The sequence below is a fragment of the Tetrao urogallus genome, assembly GCF_951394365.1.
Source record: "Tetrao urogallus genome assembly, chromosome: 7".
Lineage (NCBI taxonomy): Eukaryota > Metazoa > Chordata > Aves > Galliformes > Phasianidae > Tetrao > Tetrao urogallus.
The window spans coordinates 17,761,065-17,786,371 of record NC_136820.1 but is presented as its reverse complement, the minus strand read 5'-3'; the positions used below and the strand labels follow the sequence as shown (position 1 = coordinate 17,786,371).

The 25,307-nt window shown below is 39.4% G+C and overlaps 1 protein-coding gene across 1 annotated transcript; it reads right to left on the bottom strand.

The window, feature by feature from the left end:
- Window positions 1–3,017: 3,017 nt before the first annotated feature.
- DAZL (deleted in azoospermia like) lies at window positions 3,018–14,442 on the bottom strand (the record flags this gene model as incomplete). Its single annotated transcript, XM_079538376.1, has 11 exons — window positions 3,018–3,071; window positions 3,825–3,923; window positions 4,613–4,717; window positions 5,830–5,880; window positions 6,615–6,692; window positions 7,219–7,352; window positions 7,692–7,758; window positions 8,965–9,016; window positions 10,268–10,359; window positions 10,624–10,758; window positions 14,389–14,442. 11 exons carry the CDS (start codon window positions 14,440–14,442, stop codon window positions 3,018–3,020), a joined length of 921 nt encoding a protein of 306 aa, XP_079394502.1.
- Window positions 14,443–25,307: the final 10,865 nt, after the last annotated feature.

Here is a 25,307-nt window from a genome sequence, read left to right as displayed (position 1 = left end):
AACATACTCGAATGTCCCGATTTCTGCTGGCATGGTTAATTTTCTTCTCTGCAGCTGGTATGATGCCAGGTTTTAGATCTAGGAGGAAAACGATAACACCCATGTTTTATTTATTGCTGAGCAGCGCTTACACAGAGCCCAGGACTTTCTGCTTCTCATGCCACCTTGCCAGCAAGGAAGCTTGAGGTTCGCAAGAAGCCAGGAGGGGACACTGCCACACTGCTGACCTAAACAGGCCAAAGGGATGTTTCACACCACAGGGCATCGTACTGAATGACACTGGGCGCAGTCGGCTGGGTGGAGGAAGTGCTGTTGAATGAGCAAGCTGGAAGTCATTTGTTTTGTGTTTCTTCCCTACTAAATTGCCCTTATCTTGACCCCCAAGTTCCTTCCCCCTCCTCTTCCCTGCCATGACTTCCTAATCCCACCGAAGGGGAGACTGAACAAACAACCTGGCAAGCACAACACAGCTAAGCCACAGAGACAAATCAAAATTTGTTTTGCTTGCACAAGTTTTTTAAAAAAAAAAAAAAAAAAAAAAAAGCATATCCCTAAGAACCCATTATTATACCTACCAGCTCCCAATTAACATGGTCCACTCAATTTAGGAACACAGGAGGAACAAACTTGCAAGCAGCTAATTGTACACCTACTTTCAAAATGCTTTCAGCTACAGCCATACTAAACAGATGTTTTAGCTTTCTAAACGCAACACAAAAGAGATTTACCTACTACTTTTGTGTTATGCTTATAGGGTACTTCAAACAAACATTAAAGATGTATGTTCTTAGTTATAACTTGTTACTTTCAGTGGTATATGCCACAAAATGTACAATTCCCAGATGGGAATAATTAAAAAAAAAAAGACAGTGTTTTCTATGGGTGAGAAATGGCTAGCAAAAGTAGCTCAACATGATCTAATGGAAGAGAAAATAAATGGTGCTTGTAAGGCCTGAGCTATGCATTTCACTAAGCCTTCTCAGCATGCTTATAAGAACAACTCATATCTAGCACCAACCATTTCAAACATACTGAACAATCAACTTGCTCACCAGATGGTCTTAGCAGAAACACTTGGTCAAATAAACATAAAATTTGCACTTTATTTAGATATCTTCTGTTTTTATCTCTTCTTTTGGTGTTAAGACTCCTCAATGAAAGCTACATACAAGCAGATCATGTTTTCTTATAGCACAACATAAAGAATCAAACACATCCCAAGGCAATTAAGCCAACAAGAACGTTAAGCCAAAATGAATTCTGCATTTGCAAAGAAACAATTACCTTTATCAATAAACTGACATCACAGATGTAACATTACAAGTAGGCTGCTACTTAGGTACTTAAAGCTGCAAAGGAAAGGGTCCTTGTACTCAGAAAACTCCAGATTACTTGTATGTGGAGTTTAATTGTGTACGATTGAAAACCACTTACACAGAAGCTGGAAACGTGGAAGTATATCAAAAGAACAACACTATTAAAGCAACAGGTTGACAAAAACATGGTGACTGATAGTGCAGAAATACTTAAGGACACAACATCTTTAGTGATAAGGAACAGTCTGAGCCGAGAAAAAAGTGAACAACTTTAAGTCAATTTATGCTGCCAGAAGATTGTTTGAGTAATTTTATGTGGAATTGCACCAATTATTGCTATCCCCCAAGCCCTCTCCCCTTCCCCTCCCCCCGCAATTTAATAATCTCATCTTGAACACTCCTACTCCTGAGCAACAGTCCTGGGACATTTCTGTGCTGTATGTTATAGTCCATCATCCAGGTCTGTAGCAACTCGGCTCTTATTGCATGTTTCACTGACATCTACTTCTAGACATCTGAAATAGGACATGCCATTCCATTCATTCATACACACACATCTACAAAGGAGTATTTTCCTTTTTTATTTGGAGAGATAGGGTAGTACTAAGAATAAATCAGACTAGGACTCAACACACACACAAGATTGAGTGCTGTTCTCAGTTCTACTCTTTCAAAAGTGCAGGTAGGAACTAACCCAAACATGGAAGTTGTTACCCTACATAAGAATTCCAGTTACAACAAGCTTATAGCAACAGATCTTCAATTCCTTCAATAAATACTATGCTGCATGCCTTTCTCAAAGCAGCTTAAAATTAAGTATTATATTAGGATGTCACTCACACCAGGAAGGTTAAGTCAAAATAAAAAAATTTATTGTTTCAAAATACATGACTAAAATCTACATAATTATTATTAAAATATGCTTACATGTATTCTTTGATTAACACTTTGCATCACAAAGTTAGGCATATTTTAAATGCAGTATTTTCTCACAATTTTAAGATACAGGTATTGCTAAAATTAATCCAGTTAAAAAAAAAAAAAATCATACTCCCCTGAGCAGCCAACGTAACTAATTACATTCTTGCATCTTAAGTTACATACAGGAATTCTAGTATTCACACAGATAAATTGTCATTAGCCAACAAAGACATTGATTATGTATCTAAAGAGAACCAGGACTTAAAAGGGGCTTCAGTTGAGTTACACCTTGACATCTTCTGTTCCACTGATTAAGAGCTCAGTTTTAAAATACTCCATCTTGGACAAGGAACTGCTTCAACTTTTGAACTGCAAGAGGTAACTGGTTGACATTAGTAACTTAAAATTGTGGTTTAGTAAGAACTAAATTTTAACATGCAACAAACTGTACCTTAAAGCTCAGAAGAAAATCCACATGTACCAAACAAACCAAGAGTGTTTTTCTTTTCCCCTTCCCCATGTAAGTTCTTTAAAATTAGCATTTCAGTTAGTTAGTGGGAAAAGCATGCAAGCTAGTAATAAAACCTGGAAGCATTTCAACTCTACAACTTCAAACTTCTCAAGCAAAAATAGCTATACTGGAACAGGTAAAACAGGAACACAAACTTCAACTTGAAGCAACTTTCTGAAAAAAGGTTACACTTTTTACTACACATCTTACTAAACTGAACTGTAAGAACATCAAAGTAATACATTTATGTACTTCAAAGTCTTTGTTGATCAAACACTTTTGAGCACTGCTCTTCCTTTTCTGAAGTGATGCGCCCTCCTCTCCTGGAATAGGAGAAAAAAAACAAAAAACCATGCTTCTAGACAACAATTGCAACAAAGCAACAAAAGCATCACAAATATCTCAAGACATTCTCTGTATTACTCAGTCCTCTCTAAATCTGTCAAACACAGCTTCTCTATTCTGGCTTCACAGTACAGGTGTCTAGTTCACATCTGTCTTTTTAAAACAAACAGAAAAAAAGTAGCAGGCTTTTAGGCATAATGTTGAAACCCTAATATAAAAGAAGGGAATGTAATCAGGCCTCTCTGAAGACTGAATGCACAGCAAAAAACTTCCCATTAATACCAGGTACTGATGACCAGGTATTGATCTAACTACACTCTATTGTAGAAATTTACTTTTTAGCTAAAGTACAGATAGACATCCACAGTGAGTACTTAAGCGGAGAAAAGACCATAACCATGTAACTCTGTTCTCTTGTTCACAAGATGCAATTTGCTTACCTTTCAGCAGGTTGCTCCTGAAGGATGATTAGCTCTAAATACCCAATAGCTGACTGCTCAGCAGTTCTCATGCAGCATTCTATCAATGCACTTAAATCCACTGAACTCAATTTCTGCAATTTTCTTTCAGTATTAACCAACTGAAAGCTAACCATTCATTCATCTCAGTGCACATGCAAAAAATAAGAACTCAAGCAAGTACAGATCAATCTTTGTCTTTATGGTGTCCTGTATATGAACAAAGCTAAGATCAGCTGCTTTCAGAGATTTAGTTTTGCTTCCACTACATACCCTGAAGTAGTCTTCTTGTGATACAAAGCTGTTCCTCAGGCGGTTTTCAGGATTAAACAGACAAGATACTACTGTTTGTATGCTCCTGTCCACAGACTTCTGAAATAAAAGAGATGCCTCTATAATAATTCTATCAGTTGCCCTACTACTAGCAGTGAGTCTGTCACAGGGTTTACACTTCACTCAGAAGTCCTTTCAGTTTTCTCCCTGAATTTTTCCCTTTAATGTTGTTAATTGCTTTCAATGCTCCCAGTTGTCATTTACAACATAAATGTTTTTATCAGCGACAAGCCAGTACAGAGCTGTGTAAGAGGCAGACAGGAGAGCAATAGCCTTCTTTAAAGAAAGGAATTCAGAACCAACTGCTGGCCAAATAGAGATACCTTTCTACAAAAGCAAGCAGATAAGAGAGTAATAAATTTCACCCATCTACATTTTGAGACTCATAAACCTGAGTAAGATGGGAAGTGTTACCCAATCTGCCATTTTAGTACCTGTAATTCTTCAATAGTTCTTTACCAGATTAAGAACATCTTGACGTGATCACATTTTACACAGCCCTACACTACAGACTAAGTATTAATAGCTTCAAGAAAGCAAGATAGCCTTCTGAAATCATGCAGAAATTACAGTGGATTAAACAATGGCTGAAATGATGATTACAAACTTAATTCTAGAAAAGATGAAGAGGTCAGGAGACCTCTTCAAGCCACGTAAGCCACGTAGCCCTCACACACAAAAAACATGGGAACAGGTCTAACAGTAAAAAATGCTCTGAGAAAACTTACTTTTTGTGTACTGTTACCAGACAACTGTGTGGGCTCTGGAGCAGCACATTCCGTCTGTATAAACTCTGGATCCTCACTGTAGTGATAGTTTACCGAAGTATAAACCTGCATATTTAAGACAGCACAGTATGCATAACTATGTTGTCACTCGTTCCCACCTACCAAGAGGCAAAGCCACCCTTAACCTTTTGGTATAGCTTCACAGAAGGGGATAACTGTATCCTGACCTGTTTTAAAGACAGTTCTATCCCCTTCCAAAAAGAATACTTTCAAATACGTGTCTTTCCTCATCACTGTAATTGCTTTTGAAAGCTAGTTCCTCAACACGTCCTCCATATATAGGTTTTGTTGTCAAAATTATTTAGCAAATACATTCCCTCACTAACAGAAATACAGACATGCTTGAAAACAAAGCTGAGAGCACATGATTTGAACTAAGTAATAATAAAGTTTTCTTCTAATATGATCAGAGACAATACATGAATGCCAAGAGCAATATATACGCATGAAGTTTTGTTTTCTGACTCTCACCTCTCCCACGTTTACCTTCCAGAGTCTATATACATCTGCTGGGAACAAGCTTGAAAGATAATAGCTCTTAAAACACTTCATAGAAACAGCACTCTAAAAATACAGTATTTGAACTGAGGAATAGGAGATGCAAGTTTAAGATCCAGTGCCAATCCTGTTAAAGAAATGTCGTATAGTGTTCCTCTCTTGTGGATGTCACTTGTGTGAAGTCACAAGAAGTTATATCCTTGGAAGCCATCAGCCACCTAGTCTGTAGCAACCTCACTAACTGCTCAGAAGAGCTCTTGAACTAAAAACATTATCTGCAGGGAAAAATATTCTGAAGATTTTTACAGTCTGCAAAAGAACTGGAACAACCAGTAGTATTTTACAGATCTTAAAAATACAGCTTGTGCATTAGACGTTATCCTTCCTTCAGCTTTGCATGAAGAACAAATCTTGTTTCCACATTAAAATTCCAGAATTCACTAGCTACTAACGATATAAAACTGGTAGTTCTAGTTCCGTCATACAACTTCTAAACTAACACATCACAAGGAAGGCCTAAACAACTATTTATGTCAGCAACTACAGAGTTGCATAGACTGGATTCCACACAGACCTGGAAAACCAACAGTCTGATTTTTATTTTTATTTTTTTTTTAAGTATCAAAACACTTAACTCAAAGTAAATCCTGCAGACTTACCGGAGGCATAACATAGTTTCTTTGCTCCCCAGGAATCCATTGTGGTGGAGCCTTAAACAGGAATTGAAGAATAATCAGCTTTTATCTATCCATTTCCCACACAGATTACTGCTCTTTAAGAGGCACAATATATACACACACCATACTTCACACCTGGATTTTTTCATTCTTACAGTTCTTAGTGCAGCATGGTATCTTTTTCATGTGGACCTCACAGTACTCAGCACAAAGTCTGTCCCACCACAAATTCCAACGGCCTCCTACCTTTTCTCATTCCAAATTTAACATAGCTAAAGATTAGGAAAAGAACCAAGTGCAATCACAGCAGCCATGCAGACGAAACATCTCACACCTTCAGTTTCCACAGTTACTAATCTACCTCATTTAGTCTGCAAGAACAAAGACAGCCTACACATTTCATTACAAGCTCAAAAATGGCTACTAAGTACCTTTCTGTACATTTTTACAGCTCAAGAGAACACTTTTCTACTTTGAATATATCCCACAATTTTAAATCTGACTAGCAGTTGTTTATTGCATAAATAGTTGATTTTGTTTACAGTGCACAAGCACAAAGTTTCCTCCCATAAGCAAAACAACTCTAAATGATCATTTTGTTTGAAATGGATGTTGCCACCTTTCAATATTTTCATCAGTATCATTAATCTAGTGACATGAAACTGGTTTAACTGTTAGGTTTCCTTAAAAGGTTCTTTCTCCCTGAAAACACCCATAGTGCTGCAAGTCCCAACAACCTTACTGCTCCAACTTAAGGAATTACATACCTGATAGTTGTATGCTGGCTGATATCCTACAGGAACTTGCTGCTGTATCAATAAAGCTGGTGAACTATATGCATACGTCTACAAAACAAAAGTTGTTTTTTTAATTCAAGTTCAAAGGAAGGTGTTATGGTATCGGCTGTGACTAGCACAAGTGTCCCTACAAAGGCAGCAAAAATACAAGGATTTGCTTTGGTAGGAGATAAGAGAAACACGCCAACTTCTACTTGAAAACACTGGATTTTAAAGCCTGTGGTTTATTTCAAGAAGACAATAACACAGTAAATATCTGGATGCATGACAAGCAGCAAGACCACTGAAGAACTGTTATTTAATTGAATGCTCTACCTACAAGAGTTCTTATTTTCAAAATCAAAAGTGTACCATCTTCCTGCATTTTGTTTTATAAAGAATGATTAAATTAATTTTTCAGGCCTGTTAGGAGTTTAAATAGTTTTAAATTAAGACCTTTATTGGGAAATACAAGACAAAAATGAGCAGGTAAGATGAGATTGGAACCTTTATACGGATTTGAGAAGGTGTACATAGCTTACACTTTCATGAACATTGCACTGCAATTCCCAAACAGCAGCACCAATAACCTTACCTGTACATACTGAGTTAGCGGGCTCATCACAGCTTGAGGCTGCACGTAGGTCTCTGTATTTTGGTTACTCCATACACTATGGAATTGTGGTGCAGGAGGATTGAAAGCTAATGGTCTAGGCTGCACATAAGAACCTTGTTTTAAGACAAAAAAAAAAAAAAAAACATTAAAACATATTAAGGAGTATTTCATAAATATTTGAATTCAACATGCAAAAAGCTTTTCAACATTTTGACTTTTAAATTCAGCCCAGTGACTTAACCATACTGCATTTTCAGCTACTGTGCTCCCAATCTTCATTCAATTTTATAATCAAAACTGTACACCCCACAAACAGTGAGGCTGTGATTTAGAACTGACATCATGTACAACATGCACACTACACTGAAAAAAAAAAAAAAAAGGACTTGCAAGAACACTGATGTTTAATTACAGAAAAACTAAACTTATAATCTGACTTCATATATACTTACACAAGTTTTGTTGTTTTCTAATTGCTGGTCCCAGTTTCAGCCTTTTACCATGGACACTGATCTGTGACTGAAAAATAAGTTACTCCATAAGCTGGAGAATAAGTAAGGTGGGTGGTCAGTTTAACTTCCAGGAAACCATAATTTATTTCCGTACTACAGTATCACCAACTCACATACAGTTTCAAAGAGCCTCCATCTCCCTTCTTTTCCTTGTTGCTAAGCCTTTTACCTTTAATCTCCTGTAATGCTCTCTGTATCCACTCAGGAACTTCACAAACCTTGTATCCTTAAATTATTTTAATTACTGACTGCCAGTCTTCATTCTGTTTTATGCACACTATCCAAGCCAATCTCTGTTCTGTTTTATCACTGCCTCCGTATGCAGCCACTTTTCTTCCCCCAAATCTTCCAAAAGACCCAAGACTTCAAATCACACCAACACCAGGACTACATTAATTTTGTTTCTGACTTAATATACAAAAAGCATGCAGCAACAGCAGCAGATATTTTATTTTCAGCTGGGATAGGGTTGCTTTCCTTCAGTGTCTAGTATGCTGCTTTGTTTTGGTTTTAGGAAAAAAACTACACTGACTGAGACATACTGATGATTCCAGCTGTTGCTGAGCAGTGCTGCATGGAACCATTTTAGTTTTCCCAGCTTCTCCTACTGTCCTGCCACCAGTGGCACTGCAGGGGACACAAGGAGCTGGGATGGCGCACAATCAGGACTACTGACCTGAACTTGCTAAAGGGATATTCTGTAACATATGATGTCATGTACAAGAAAAGTATGAAAAGGGGAGAAATTCATCAGGCAGCCTGCCACTGCTCAGGGACCAGCTGGGCATCACCTGGTGGGTGGTGAGCATTGCTTGTGTATCATTTGTCTTTTATATACACATGTAAAGGATAACAGTTACATATATACACACAATTATCACAACTGGTACCCATTTTTCCTTTTCCTATTCTCTTAGTTAATAGCTTTCATCTCAAGTCACAAGCTCTACTTTGTGGTGCTTTTTTGGGTTGGTTATTCTTTTTTTTTAAATTATCTTCCTTCCCGTAAGGCTGGGGAGGAGTGCAGTGACTAAAATACAGTGAGGTACTTTGCAACCCACTGGGTTAAGTCACAACAATATTTAAGCACATTTACTTCAGGGCAGTTCTAGTCTCTTTTTTCTTTTTACTTCCCTCAATAGGACTGTTTTCCCCTAACCACACCTACAACTGCATAGAGAAGGTTCTTCTGACAACTTGACAAAGAACTTACTTCTACTATTTTTTGAACATCCACAGTGTCCAGGAATGAAACAAATCCATACCTGAAAAGAAAAAATATATCATTCAACTACTACGTTTTGATTTTTTTGGTAGCTGTTAGTTTTTTCTTTTTAAACTAAAACAGTTAAAAGAACATTAACTGATATTAACAGGACATTAATATATAATTCAACATCAAAGTGCATTTGCTGCTGACAGCACACTGGGTGAAATGAAAGGAATTAAATGCCAGATTCAATATTCTCCCATTAAAGTTACTCAAACGAGTTCTGTTGTTAACATTAGTAGCACCAAAAATCCAAAAGCTCCATTAATTATGATGTACTAAGTTCTGTACTTATTGCAAAGGCTTGAATGAAAGGAGGAACTACAGGAATAATTGCACTGTTGGAGGAAGTGATCCCAAAAGAGGTTTTCAATTTATCTCAGTACCTGTTGTTTATTCAAGCCTTAATACTGGAGACAATACTCAGAGCTGTAGAGTATGTCAATCGATGGAATATGCAATTTACCAATGATCAGAACATATGCTTGCTAATCACAGATTAGAATTTACCACAAAGACCAGGCAAGGGTCATTAAGCTCAATATTTTCAGCTCATTGCCTATGAAAAAGAAATGATACTTTTTAGAATCTGCTCAGAGTAACAGAAAACAATTAGCACACCTTTAGAGGTGAAGTCTTCCTTGCAAAACAAGTCTAATTTCAAAGCTGGGAGAGCCTTCCTCTGAACTCAACTGGGCAGAGTCCAAACATCTTAAGTTCTTCACTATAGATCAGAGTTCCTTCTACATACCCAATGGGAATTCTCTGTAACTTTCTACCATCCCTTAAGTTTCACTCACCACCTGAAGCAGTTTGGTTGCCTCTAACTTACCCCTGAGCAATCAGACTGCAGTCCAACAGCCCCAATGAAAGTCTACTCCCTCTCTGTTACATCAGTGGTATTACACTGATGCTTAACTGCTGTGGCCATCAGAAAAAGTCAACAAGTTTCAACCTCTGAAAGAACAGCCTTCACAAGCATCCACTAAGTTTTATGCTTTGCTCCCATTGGTTAAGTGACAGTAACACTATTTTCCCTCAACAGGTACACCAACAACATAAAATCTGTCCTGTTCTCAACTGTAAGACTGAACAGATTTAAGATCAGTGTAGTTTTACATGTTTCACTTCAATTCACCTTAATTTGAAAGGCTTAAGCACAGTAAGCGAGCAACTACTGATCAACAGACAACATTCATGTTAGGATTACATCCATATAAGCAGTAAGTAATGACATTCTGCTCACCCTTTGGAAACACCAGTTCTGTCAGTGATTATTTTCACTTCCTTCACAGTACCATACTGTTCAAAGTAACTCCGAATTTCTGCTTCATTCATCTAAAAGAAACAGAGTCTTGAACTACTTCACAGACACAGTGAACTGTTACAGCTGAGTTTAAAAATGGTACTTGTTGCTTTAAAACATCTCCTAATGTTCCAGGAAAATCTTATTGGTCAGTTTCAAAGTTCTCTTACCATAATGCATTATTTCAAGATCAGTAAAGACTCAATTAAGAAAGCCCTCCAGAAGTCAAAATTCCTATTTCTTTCCCACTAAAGCATATCATACGTAGTTTAAAAACATTGAAAGCATATAAATACCCTTATATCAATTCCACCAACAAAGACAGTATTTGGCATGATTTTTCCTTCTGGTAAAACATATCCTTGGCAGGTTGTTGACAGATGGGTATTATCCTCTGAGACACTTCCACACTGGGCTTCTGTATTTGCAGACTGAAAAGGTTAAACAGGAACATCTCAGTCACATTATAATATGCTTCTAGGTAAGCCTTCATCTAGATACAGTTTGAGACCACAAATATCAATAGCATCTCTCCAGTTATATAAAGGAAGTACTTACTGCAAATGGAACATTCATATGGACAAGTTTGAACCAACCCTTCTTTGAGGCTAAGACTTCAGATCTAGACTCCAGCTAGGCTACACTAAGCAGCCTTGCCTGACTGGAAGCCTCACAACCATTGTTGCTACCACCCAACTTACAAGGACAGCCCCAAAATTATTCACCTCGAAGTTTTACACAATTCCTTTTAGATACAAGCAAGAAATTCTTCAATTCTTTACTGTGAATTGATTATCCAGTGAATAAATTCCATCATTTTCCTGATCAAAAGCGTGAAATGCTCAACAAGTGAGTAAAGCTTATGAAACTCCTTAGAACAATGGTACAGAGTTGTACTACAATTTAACTGTGAGGTAGATAACACAACCTTGATCGAATATTCACACCATTTATCTGCACTTCAGAAAATAAATTTTAGTCAATTTAACTACAAGAGAAGTAAGAATGACTGTGAACCTGTGTCAGAGTGGCAAGCACCAGAGCACTGCACGTATCTGCACGGTGTCATGCAGTAACCACAGCCAACATGTGCTTTGCACACCCACATTCCACACGCACCTTTTGACTTGAACCAAACTCACATCTCAAAGTTTCTCATTCAATTCAGATCAGAGGAAAATGGATTATGTATGAATGTTTATAGAGGGAATCATTTGCTCACACAGACTACATGCAATTTTCCATTTCTTGTTGCTGATGCCACCAAGATGTGTCCCATACTCTAAAACAAACTCCAAACATTATACAAAAATATTTACAAATACACGACCATACAGATGAGACTTTGGTTCCTCATCTTAACTGAATAAATGATTCTACGTGCGTGCCATTCTTTACCTACCTTGTAGAAAAAAACTACTTTGACCATCTCAGTAGTGCTCATTTCTCTGTATCAAGACAGATCAAAACATTAATAACTTTTTCCTTACAGCTCAACTGGTGTGGCATTACCCCTATTTCAGACATGCAGATCTTTTGATTTAGTTGAGGTTACTAATACTTTGAAACCTACTAATAATTTACAATCACTAGCACCCATTTTTCAATGTAACAAATTATACGTTTAACACAGAGTTATTTAAACTGCAGCTGCAAATGATCAATGTTCATTCAAATTGGACATCCAATAAGGGAGTAAGAAAATTACAAGAACCAATCTGTCCATGTGGCACGATTCAACCAGCAATTAAGAAATGCCAAAAGTAGAATTCAGCTTTCCACAAGTATGATTTCAGAATGACTGAATCAAATTAACACGAGACAACCCCTAAAAAGCAAAGACAATTTGCCACATCTCTTCTCTTACACCTCTTCTGCACAAGATCTAACAGCTGTCAGTTCACACTAAGCTTAGTTTCTAAGAAGGAATAGCACTGAGATCAAGTTTTGACTAGATTAGTATTGTGTTATTTTAGACAACAGAATCAGCTTACTGTGCTATCAGATAAGCATCAGATCCACCTGAGATTCAGTGGATGCAGAAGAAATGGAGATGGAAAATACCCATTCTGAGAGGCACAGTTCAACAGCATCTCATGAAGCTGGAGCTTGAAGTACCTGGCTCCATCACATCCAGTACCACGTACTTGTATGCAACTCATTTACTTCACCAACTATATGCTACCGACTGGAAACTGTGTAGTAGGTTACTTCTGTTGTACAGAGATAAAGAACAGTCCTCCCCCTTCCTTCTTATTGTACCAGGACAGCTTTTTATACCACTGCAAAGGGAATAGGGCCCTACATTTCACAAGCGAAAAATGGTTGCAATTTTCAGATACATCTGCTTCTGATCCAAGCTCATTCCGCAGTTGTGTAAACACTTGCTCTAGCATGAGAGCACATCACAGCAAGAAGAAAATAAGAGGAGAGCTGGAGACCACTTATTTCATCATACCCCCAGATAAAGAACATTTTAACTCAAACATGAGACCAACTCTACAGCTGACCTGTTAACGTCTGTTCCCTCTTTTTGGACCTGTTTCAGTGACCGAAGCTCAAAGAAAGCATTCACTCGGCTGTGCAAGCTCTCTGGCAACTTTAAGCAGGAAGCAGCTCACAGCAAATGCACCCAGGAGAGCCAGAATCAGCACAAGAAAGTGGGTCGGCATACACATAATGCTGACAAGCAGGTAAAAAACAGCCTTGGCTACCATGGAAGCACATCGTTAGTTTCTCACAATAACATTGCAGGATAAAACTTTCAAAGAAAATACAGCTCTTTAACCCTTCTTCACTAAATATCTAAAGGGGCAAATAGGCTCCTTAGGCACTGTGACAAACATTTCAATATCAAAAATAAGCTTTAAGAGGCTTTAATACACTTATTTCTCAGAACATAAGAAGGAGCTACTGATGAACATGATGAAAAAGTTATCATAGTATGAAGACATGAAACAGCGTCTTTTTCCTTTTGAATTTACTTTAGAAGTCTTCAGTACTACAATGGAAAACTTCTGTAAAATCAAACAAAGCATCACCCTTATTTTATCAGCATAAAATGTTATTGTTATTTTAATACCCATAGCTGCCTTACTTCTGTGCATACTACAGGCAAACCGCACTGCTGCTGGATCAGTATCCAAAGCCATTTCCAATTCCCAAAACTGGAAAAAACGCTACACTTTAACAGATGAATTATGTACCATGAAGTACCATGAAGCACCAGTTGAATGATAGGATAACCTTAGCTGGAGAGGACCCGTAAGGATCACCGAGTGCAACTGAAGTGACCCAATCATTCAAAAATACCTTAAGCAGAGCTTCTCTATCTCCGCAGCTCACAAAGCAACTTTGAAAACCAGTTTCCAGCTGTGAGGAGACTCACGATTCATTCAGTTTTTCAACCTACTTAAATTTCTTCCCACCTACCCCTTTTCCTCTATCACAAGGGGAATTAAGTAATTTAGTCTTTGCACTGTTTCACAGGGCGTCGACTTCAAGGCAGGAAAATGGAATAACCCCTGAATTACAGCAGGGGTCAGTAAACAAAGAGGTGGAAGTGCCTGAGTGATGCCCGCAACTGCGTCTGGGGAAAGAAAGCCTTTATTTTCCCTCTGGCCACAGAAGCACTGCTTCCCGATGTCTCGGATTGCTTCCTCCCTGAACTCACACGGGGTTTATTTAAACTAAGGGGCATTCAGCGCCGTATTCACGCCCGCTACCCGCCTACGGTCGCCATGGCAGCCGCTGCGGAAGGAGAAGATGGCGGCGGCTCCGGGGCGTTGCGTCCGGCCGGAGGCGGCAGGGGGAGCCACGCAGCAGCGCTGCTCAACTCCGCTACCCGGGGCTGCCTGCGAGCCGCTGAGGTGTCAGCCTTACAATAGCAGATACCGTTCTTAGTGGAAAAAAAAAAAAAGGCCGAAAATAAGGAATCTCTTTTAAAGCAGTGCTGCCTGCAAACAGTTTCAGCTTTTCAGCTGCCTGCTCATATACTAGAGCACAGTCACCTCGATAGGAACGCTTTACGGCTGCCTTCCCTGCACACGTTTAGCACCAACCAGAACTGTACCCGGATCCGGCGACGCCAGGCTTCGCCCTAACGGGGGCCACATCAGGCAGAATATTCTCGAAGACGAAGGGCACCTTGCACAGAACGGGCACGTGCGGGGCCGGGCAGCATCACCGCGGAGCGCTGCCGGAAACCGCCGGGTGGGGCCGGCGCTCCGAAGAGACAACGGTCCGCTCGGGCGGCTTAACAGCTCGGCGCCGGGAAACGGGCTAACAAAAAGGGCTAAGGGGGGAAATGCCAAAAGGCTGAGGACAGTCGGAACTGCTGGAGAGCCCACGGTAGCAGGGCAAGGCGTCACGCCGCGCCCAAGCAGATCGGAGGCGGCGGATAGAAGTGCCGTGACTGTGCCCGGAGTCACAAAATGGCCGCTCGCAGCATGACGCGTCTCACGTCTCGAAGTCCTCACACCACGGCTCCGACCACGACACCAACTCACGCCTCAGCCTTATTTTATTATCATTTTCCCGCAGTATCACTAAAATTCACACCCTAACGTGTAAAATTCTAGAACCTATTGTAAAAGGCAGTAATTCTCGGGGGCTCCGCACGGCGTTATGAGGCTGCAGCGCCACAGCTGCTGGGATCCCCGTCCCCCGCCCCGCCACTGCCGCTATGCTGCCCCCCGGACCAGCGCATCTCACAGCCCACTCTCCACCCGCCCGACCACCGTTCCCCCGTTATCCCCCGTCCGACTTACCATCGTTCCCCGGAGCTGTGACAGCACCCACACACTCAAAAACAAACGAGGCCTTTAAGACAATAGGAGCGTTGGGAAAACATACGCTGAAGAACCCCAATTTTTTTTTTTTCTTTTTTTTTCCCCTCTTTTCTTTCTTAGAGGGGAAGAGGGGTGGGGTGTGAAAGAAGCAGCTCTTTTCGACGGCCGCTCTTCTCCTTAAGTAGACCCCGAGGGAAGGGGCGGGGAAAGCCCCACCCGCCCCGCTGACCTGGCCTGGTCCGGCCCGCACAGCACGGCGGCCGTGTGGGGAGGGTTGAGTCCTCGGTGTGTTTCAGGAGAGGGCTGCAGACGAAGGGCGAAGAGTGCCGTAACTTTTTTCCTTTGTTAGGAGATTATGTGGGGCCATTGTTTGAGGCCCTGCTGTTGAGAGAGCGTAGTGGTAGCGCCTTTCTGTCAGAAGAGCTGCGTTATACGCTTAGGAGGCTTTAATTAGGGTTGCACACTTTGAGGTAAAGCTGAACACTTTAGCAATGTTTTCTCACAACGACGTTATATGGATACTCCGGAGCAGGCTGGTTCCATTACACCATAATGCCTGTTGTCTCCTCACTGGGCTGGTAAGATCTTTCTAGAAGTAAACGTCTCTGGAAGCTTTTCTTTTTCAATGTTAATAAGGTGCTTCCACTGCCTTTGGAAGTTGGTTTTGAATACTCATTGTTTTCTTCTGTTGAGAATATATCTAGATTTTCAGACGCTTCTAGGGGAGGAAACTTCATGGATGCTGTGACAAAATCAACTCCTGACTGTGCTAGCTTAGCAACATTGTGTAAACGTCAAAGGTATAAGACTGATTAATCCAGGAGAAAAAAAAGTCCGAAGTTAAACTGATCAACTGGAGTGCATATAACAAGCAAGCTGCTTTCTCACATGTGACTTTATTTGGTCTAATTCCCCTATCGTTTTTAGCACACGCGCACCTTTTTGGATGCTGACACTAATAATCCAGAATAGCTTGCTGCACCAGGTATACTTGGACCCAGAGTTGGTTTAGAAGAAGCTCTTATAAAAAAGTTATATTTATGTTCACTATAGGAGGAATTTTGATAAAGCTAGTAGGGCTACTGTACTATCTAAACACAGGCATCTGCATAGGTTTTCATGCAACAAATGTCCTTTTAATAGAATCAAAAATGATTTGTGTTGGAAAGGACCCTTGAAGACATTCTAGTCCATCCTCCTTGTCATGGGCAGGGACATCTTTCACTACAGCATGTTGCTCAAAGCACTGACCAACCCAAGTAGGAACACTTCTAATGATGGGGCACACAAAGCCTCTAGGCAAGCTGTCCAAGTGTCTCACCACCCTCATCACTGGGGAAGGAAAAAGAAGAAAAAAAAAAAAAAAAAAAAAAAAAAGGATGATCTACAACATTGCATCAGCTCTTTTCCATTTTTGTTTCAAATGGCTGAAACCTTGAAAATAAAATCCACCAGTGAAAGGAAAATACTTATCTTTTTCAATTTAATAGATTCATATTTGATTTCAAGAGTGGCAACACATTAGTACCATTATTTCTTAAGCACAAAAAGAGTAAATCTGCTTGTAATAGCTGCTGAAACTAAGCTTGTTTCATTATGCCAAAATAGAGCAGACACCAGGTTGGGTTGTTTTTTTTTTTGTTGTTGTTGTTGTTTTGGAGGGGGGAGGAGTGGAGGGCAATTGCCGTCTTTACACCTCTATTATGGCCCTAACTAGAAGCATTCTTAAGGAACAGTTATCTCCTGCTTGCTGTTAAGTGGAAGATACCTGTCTTCGAAGGAGTGCTACAAATACTACTTTCAAAAAAATATGTATAGATAGATAGATAGATAGCAAGATAGTTTTGAGGCATCCTCTTGAAAAGGGTTCAGTATTTCTGTAGATACAATAGCTGAGGTAGGAAGGAACTTTAAGAGGTCATCTGGTTCAGTCTGGTCATCTGGTTCAGCCGAGTCCAGTAGGGATGCCCACAGTAGGCTGCCTTGGTCTATATCGAGGTGGCTTTTGAGTCTCTCCAGGGAGGAGACTGCACAGCCTCTGGGTAACCTTTGCCAGTGTTCCATGACGTGTATAGTCAAAAAGTGTTTCTGATTTTCAGACATCATCTCTTGTGTTCCAGTTCATGCTCATTGCCTCTTGTCCTGGCACTTGCCACCACTGAGAAGAACCCGACTCCAAATTCTTTCTCTCTTCAGGTTTATACATGTCAAAAGATCACCCTGAGCCTTCTCTTTCGACTATAAAGCCCCAGCTCTGCCAGCCTTCCCTTATAGGAGTGGTGCTCCAGTCCCTTTATCATCTTGTTAGTTCTTTGTTGGTCTTTCTCCAGTGTGTCTCCCTTGTACCGGGGAGCCTGAAACTGAATACAGCACTCCAGGTGTGACCTCACCAGTGCTGACTAGAGGAGAAGGATCACCTCTCTTAACTTGCTGACAATGTTTTGCCTAATGCAGCCCAGGATATCATTAGTCTTCATATCAAGGGCACAGTGCTGACTCATGTTCAACTTGGTGTCCACCAGGACCCCAAGATCCTTGTCTGCAAAGCTACTTTCCAGCTGGGTGTCCTCCCCAGGTGCAAGACTTTGTTGTGTTTTATGAGGTTCTTAAAAAAATACAGTAAATTTCTGGATGTGTAAAATTCATGAAAAATTAATCATAGAAACATAGAATATCCTCTCCTCGTACATCTTGCCCTCTAGACTCTTCCCCATCTTTGCAGCCCTCTTTTGGACACTTTCTAATTGCTTTCTGTCCTTCTTATATTGTGGTACCCAAACCTGCACCCAGTGCTCGAGGTGAGGCTGCACAGTGCAGGGCTGTGAGGCACAGCCCCTTCCCTCATGCACAGACCATGCTGGGCCTGATGCAACCCAGGGTATAGTTGGCCCCTTGGGCTGCCAGGGTACACTGCTAACTTAGATTCAACTTGTCATCAACCAGAACCCCCAAATCGTTTACTGTGGGACTGCTCTCCAGTCTCTAGTTATATTTTATCTCCTTGACTTGGATGAAAATGAGAATATTATTTTGAACATTAATTTAATGACTTGTCACGGGAATTCCTTAAGGGGTTGTTTTTCTAGAAACTGCAATATTTTAGAACACTTTAATTAGCCTGATAATAAATTAAACTTGATACAGTAGGCACACAATAATTCAGTGAAAATTCAGCATCTAAACCATAATACTTGAGTAACCCATAATCTCAGCTGGGGCAATGCTGAAATCATCACATCAGTTTGTTCTGTGGTCAAGATTATATTTAACACTAGCAATTCACTGTGATTAGTTTTAGGTATTTAAATGCTGACCATTTAATTAAATTTAACCTGAATTACTTTCCTGCTGAAGAAAGGGTCTCTGATTTAATTTGTACTATAGCATGTGGAGTGACTGTAAAAAAATATTATGTTTTGTACAGGTATGAAATATTCTTAATCCAAACATTCTATATGAACGAATTGTACAAGTACAGAGGAACATTTAAAGATGGCTCTGTATGGTCAGATCAGAAGTCGCTCTTTGTTTGCAAGAACCTGCAGGAGCGCTCCGAGAATGGATGCAAAAACAGCCAGAACACAGTGATTTTTTTCCTTGTCATTTCTCCTTGGCCACTGAGAAAGCTTTATAGTTTTTGATAACACGTGATCTTTCCTGAAAGTTTTTCTGACCATTTCTGAACTAAACATGGGCATGCAGAGCAGTTTGGCACTGAGTAAACTGAGTAAACTAAGTAAGCAGGCACTGTTTGGAAAAAGTACTTAAGCTTTCAGTATCTAAAAGGGGGCTGTAAGAAAGAAGGAACCGACTCTTTAGCAGAGTCTGTTGTGATAGGACGAGGGGAAATGGTTTCAAACTGGGAGAGGGCAGATTTAGATCGGCTACAAAAAACCAGATTTTTACGATAAGGGTGGTGAGGCACTGAAATAAGTTGACCAGAGAGGTGGTAGAGTCCCTGGGGGCGTTCAAGGTCAGGCTGACTGGAGCTCTGAGCAACTTGATCTGGCTGGTGATGTCCCAGTTCACTGCAGGGCAGTGGGACTAGGTGACCTCTATGGATCCCTTCCAACTCAAACGATTCTATGATTCTATGATTTTTTTTTTTTTCCTGATAATTAGTTTCATCTCATTCATGAGATCACATCCAAGACTGGAGTTCTTCTCCTTACCGATGCCATTTGTGACCTTATAGACTGTTGTCATATCTACCTCCAGTTGTCTAGCTTTCAGACTGAAAATCTGTGCACTGTCTTTGCTCTTCTCCTCAGGGCAACGGCTGCTAGAATTGAGTGTCAGCACCAGCCTGTGACTTGTTCGGCCTCTCACAGGGTAGCAGCTCACATTTCTGTTTAAACAGATTCTCCGCACTCCTCCCCCCTTCCCCCCTACCCCCACCCCTTGCTGCCCTGCGTGGCCTGCTCATGTGCTCAAGCAAGGCTTCATCTGCAGCACGTTATCTTTCATTTAACGCCCAAGGTTTTGTGCTATTCTAGAACAGAAATCTGGAATTGCTTAAGTGTGACAAGACCACTGAATGAGCTGCAGCTCAGAAGTAGGTACATCTAGGTCTTTTCCTTCAAGTGAGTCCCTAAAAAGGTGTTTAAGCCCAAAAGGCTGTCTTTATTTGAACTAGTAATTAAACAGGACAGGGATTTTAATTGTGTTAAAGACTATTATTCATTCACTCATTTATTTACGTATTTAAAGCAGTCTCCCCCTTGCTGCATCCTTATTTCCATACTTAATCAGCTTTGAGACCTGGGAAGCCACTGAACTGATTGGAACTGAGCAGGCAGGCAAGTGCTGCTGTGAATTACAAGTTGTACACACCTCAAAGTTTTAGAAGTAGGGTTTTTTTTGCATTGCAAGAGGAGTCTTGAGTGTCTGCTTTTCTCACCACCTCTTGTGTAACCCTGCAAACTTCTTTCTTGAGCATGCCAAGAAGTGTGAGTAGCTTAGTGTCTCATCTCTTGGGGAGCTTCACCTCATACAGTGCCTCTCCTGTCAACAGCATGCAGAAGCTAAAACAGGGATGTAAGTGCTGTCCAACACACAAAGGTTTCACTGAGTACAATGGCATTACTAATGTAATTCTGTCAATTCCTAGCAGAGCAACACCCTTTCATGTGTTATATAAGAAAGGAGGAAAAAGCAGAATGGAAAAACACCCATGGCTCAGAGAATTATTTTGGCCTTGATTTAGCATATCTTTTGCCCAGCTGTTGGTTTCTGAAAGATTTCACTGGGCCTAATTAGTGGGTGTTCACATGGTACACTGTATACTGTGGATAGTTCCTTTTGGAGAAACACTAAAAATCCCCATCATGCAGTTATATTGAGGACTAAAATGTTTATCCTCTTATGCCACTGAGTCCAAATATACCTTTTTGCTTTTAATTCTTTATAGCTTAAATTGCAAACCAGACCTCAGCAAAGCAGGGGCTTCTGCAGACTTTGCATTTTATATTTGACCCAATGCTTTGGTTTAGATCATTTTTTATTTCTATACACATTGTCTGCTGAAGAGATGAAATGGATGAAAAAACACGTAGGCATTTGACATGTGGGCTGCGATCTTATATGCATATCCAAGCTCTTGGATGCTGGTATACAAAATTGGGAAGCCCTATAAAGAAAACTTTGCATATTGAATCTACAAGTTACCATTCTTCTTTTGAAGCTTGGACAAATTGTGGGCTGTTTTCAGCTGTGTATGACTTAAAATCCACAAGCCTGTTCAGTTTCTCAGATCTCTTGATCCTGATTTCTAGGTGAAGTTATGAGACTCTTACTGCATTGATCTCTGCCTACTGAGACTCTTACATTCCAGCAAACTGCATTCTACATTCCTCCAAAGTTTTTAAGCCATGTGTTGACACTATGAAGAGGAAATTGAAAGAACAGGAGTGGATCTTTGCCCCTTTTGCTCCTATGAAACTGCTACTTAATATGAATACGCAGTGCTGAGTTCCTTATATGAACATTCTCCCCCTCTTCCCCCCCCCCGCTTTTTTTTTTTTTTTTTTTTTTTTGCTTTCCTATCAGCTTATGGCAGGACTCTCCTGCCTGCTAGAGCAGGGATTAAAGCTTCCCTCTCATTTAGGAAGATGATGTCCCATCTGTTATGTACTAAGTCACCCAAAACCTTTCCCTAGTCACCAAAGAGCAGCATTTGGTATGGCATTGGGCTGCTTGCATATATTTATAGATGCCATTAGTTTCACCTCTTCCCGAATGAAATGAAAAAGAAGAGGACAATAAATGATATTTAGCACCTACTGAGCTCGGTAGGGGGATGACATATTTACGATAAACACTGCTTTTCTTGTTCGTCTTCTTTCTTACACAAAGAAACAGTCAACTGTAGTATGGTTATTGAGTGGCTGTTTTACAGCTATTTGAATCAATAACTACGGACTTTTTACGGAGCTGTAGTAAATGGTTGGGGATTATTTGCATATGACTGTCTGCAGTTTAAAAGTCTTGCTGGTAAAGCTACCCTTGTGCTGTTGGCTGCTGTCTACATGACAAAAGGGATGGAAGACCCATTTTCTTAAGTGAGCAGTGTTACACTAGAAGAGAAATAACGTGTGTTAACCAATTAAGTTGTTCAGTATAACTGCATTTGTACTAGAACTTCCAGCTGAAACGTATACGCTGCCCCCCAGAAAAAGTTGCAGTCAGTATAGCAAGTATATCTATAGCAAAAATTTTTGTTGTGTGAGTAAATTCTGCAAAATCTTTTGCAAACTTAGTATTTAAGCATATTTCCTAAAACAGCTAGAATTCTTTAGGAAGGACAAGGGCTTGAGCATGCTTTTGCCAAAGGGAGCCAACGAATACATTCAGATAGTTCTGATTATACAACTTTTATAAGAAAGGGATACTACTTTTTGTTTGTTGCAGAGCTGGTAGTCACTAAACCTGAAGTCATTAACTGCCTGCAACTCCCCCACTCATCATTTGATTGTAGAAAGAGACAATTTTTTAAATCCTTAACAATTTCTTTAAATCTAGTAGGTGAAAATCATATATTTAAACCATGAATTAAAAATCTATAGGATACTCACTACATAAGGAATTATCATTGCAGTATATTTCACAGAGGTGATGTGTGTAGGGCTGTATAAAATCAAAGTGTATGTATTTTTATGTACATACATATTTTTTCTCCACACAGGATCACGATACCATTTGGTGATGAGTCATCTGAACAAACAGCCAACGTTGTTATTTTTCAACCATTCAAAAATGTTGGAGTCAGAGGAAACAGAACAGGAATGGCAGGTACTGATAACAGGCTATGTATCAGTCTTAGAAAAGTATTGCCAGTCTAGACATAAATTATGCCAAAAATGCTAGGTGGTTTTATTATTATGTTATCAGCAATGCCAGTCTTGTGGCCTAACCTCCTCTGAGACCCTTCCTGGAAAACTTCTGTTATGGGCATTTTCTTCTTCTTGTTGTCCCCTTCCATTTCAACACTATGAGGCATATCACTCCATCCTTTGTGTCAGGACAAAGCCAATGTGATATGCCTGATGACATTCTGAGCCAGGGTATAGACTTGCATAGAAGCTTCTTTGTTTCACAAAACAGAAAAACAGAGAAGTTCTAGTCCTGTGTGCCATTTTGTGATGTAGTCTTTATCATGCAGTCACCGTGGACTAAGAAACAAACAGTCTTGGCTTTGAAATAAGATTAGATTGTTTGTGGTTGTGTCTGTCCTCTCACATCACAACTTCTGAAACTTAGAAGCCATCTTCAGAAACGTATACGGTATATTTTATATATATGTATATATATATATAAAATATATATTTTATTATATATTATATATATATGGTATATTTCCTTTTTTTTTTTTTAATTATACCCACTGGATTATGATGAAATATCACTTGTTACCAATTATTTTTTTTTTAATAAGATGTTTAGTTTAAGATACCACTCTTACAAATTGATTCGTAAAATCACACCATTAGGCAAGCACAAAACTTGTTGTGAATTAAAGTCTACAAATTAACTCTCATTTTTTTTAAGTCCTGTTTAGTCACAAATAATTAAAATAGTCTACAAATTATTCTGATTAAGTTCATGTATAGGCATTATCATTCCAGAACAAGCCAGCTTGTTTTTAACTAAAATGGAATGAGGCACTTCTCTCATCAGAATAGCCCCATATGGAATTAATCAGGAACGTTTCCATGTGTAGAGAAGCCTTAATTAACTTTGAATGAGTTTCATTTGCAATAACTTTGCTGCTATGTATATCTGGCTCTAGATGTATGTATTGGGATGCTAAACTGCTTATAAATTGTGCACTAAGTCTTTGATAAAGTTTTTGCCAGAATGCGATAGTGATTTGTTTTTTCTTTTCAAAAATCTTATTATATATCGATGTGAAAAAAAATAGAACAAGAATCTATTCCAGTTTTCAGTCAGTATGTTATGCTGTCTATTTTTATGTTACCTGAGTGGCATTTTCTCTTTCTTGAGTACTTGCTTTTTGATTAAAAAAATTGCATAGCTTACCTGCTTTTATCTATTGGACTAAACTTTCATGCTGTCAGCTTTCACTGCCAGAATGATCAGAATTTTGTTTGTTGATATAAAAGAAGAAAAGATCTCAGCTACAAAACACTATTTTTCAACAGAGCCATCACCATTAGCTGCGCATTTTTGCCAGTGATGGACAAAAGCCTGCATGCCATGCTCATAAAAAATCTCCACCAGTAGAGATGACCCATTGTCACTGTGTCACCACTGCTGAAACACACTATTCTCTGCTGCACTGAGCTCATGTCCACTGCTTGGTCTCCGGAAACATTCAGCAAAAATGTGACAAATGTCAGTGAGTATAATCTTTTCTGCATGGAGGAATTCAATTCCACACCTTTGCTTCAGACACACCGTTTGTGAGACTGCCCTTCTGCGGCCATCTGTCACATCGCAATGAAATGTAATGGAACATTGGTGGGAAGGTTCAATCTCTACTGCCATACCACCAACATCTGCCTTTGACATCATGGGCCAATGTAATAAAATAATAAATCACATTTGGAGCAGCCCTTACATATACATAAACATAATATTAAGGAAATTGGAGATTTTTTATGTGTTTGCTACTAAGAAATACAAAGTTGATACTTATTTCAGAATGAGTGTGCAAGATCCTGGAGCTAAGGCTTGCTATTCTAGATGCACTTCACTTTGCGTTTCTGTTGAGTCTGAAAGTGGAAAGAAATGACTAAGCATAGCTTTTGATAAAAAATAACTTTGCATTTGATTCATTGCAAAGGAATTTTTGTTTTGTGCGTTGAACAGAAAAAATTCACGTGTGTAAGATTGTGCTGATACAAATGACCTTCTTTGTACAAAATAGAGAATTTGAGAGAAAATAGTGTAGCTGGCCAATTTAGAAGAAAAATGCAAGGGATATATATGTACAGCAATGATGTTCTGGGTAAGCAGGAATTAAATTTGGATCCTGAAACACCAGTGTGGTTGTTAATCACACATTTTACAATTTTTCAGAGCTTACAGCACTTTCTATCAAATTCTCAGATATTTGATCTATGAATGTGCTGAAAAAATTGTTTTTCCTTAAATTTATGCAAACTGTTGAGGTATGGACTCAATGTGTATGTAAAATTAAGTAGTAGAACCCTCTTCTCATGGATTCCTAGGCAACAAAATTCTGCTAAGAATGACTGCTGAATACTGACTTCTTGCCATATGGATCGCTCTGTCGCTCTGATCCCTGTGTGTGACTGGGCCTTGGAAAAAAATCTTGGTATCTTGCCAGTGATCCTGATTCATGTTGTTATAATACCAACATCTCAAGCATCAGAAAACATTGTTTGGGTTAGAAGTAATCACTATATAGCTTAAAAATCGGAAGCTTGGAGGAGAATCACATTTCAGGAGACTTTTATTGATCTTCTTTCTTGACTTTCAATGCTTTGAATTTTTCATCTTCAAACATTTTTCAACAACCGAGAATTGGAACCAAAGTTTCTTCCAAACCCACATGTTCAAAATAGCATATTGGATCTTCAAAAGTAATTAATTCTTCAGCTACAACATTTTATAAAAATGTTTCAATATATATTTCTGGTCGGGTTTCAAGCTTCTTCTGTGCATATGCTTTAGATTTTGGAGGCCTAAATGCCTAATAATTGGAC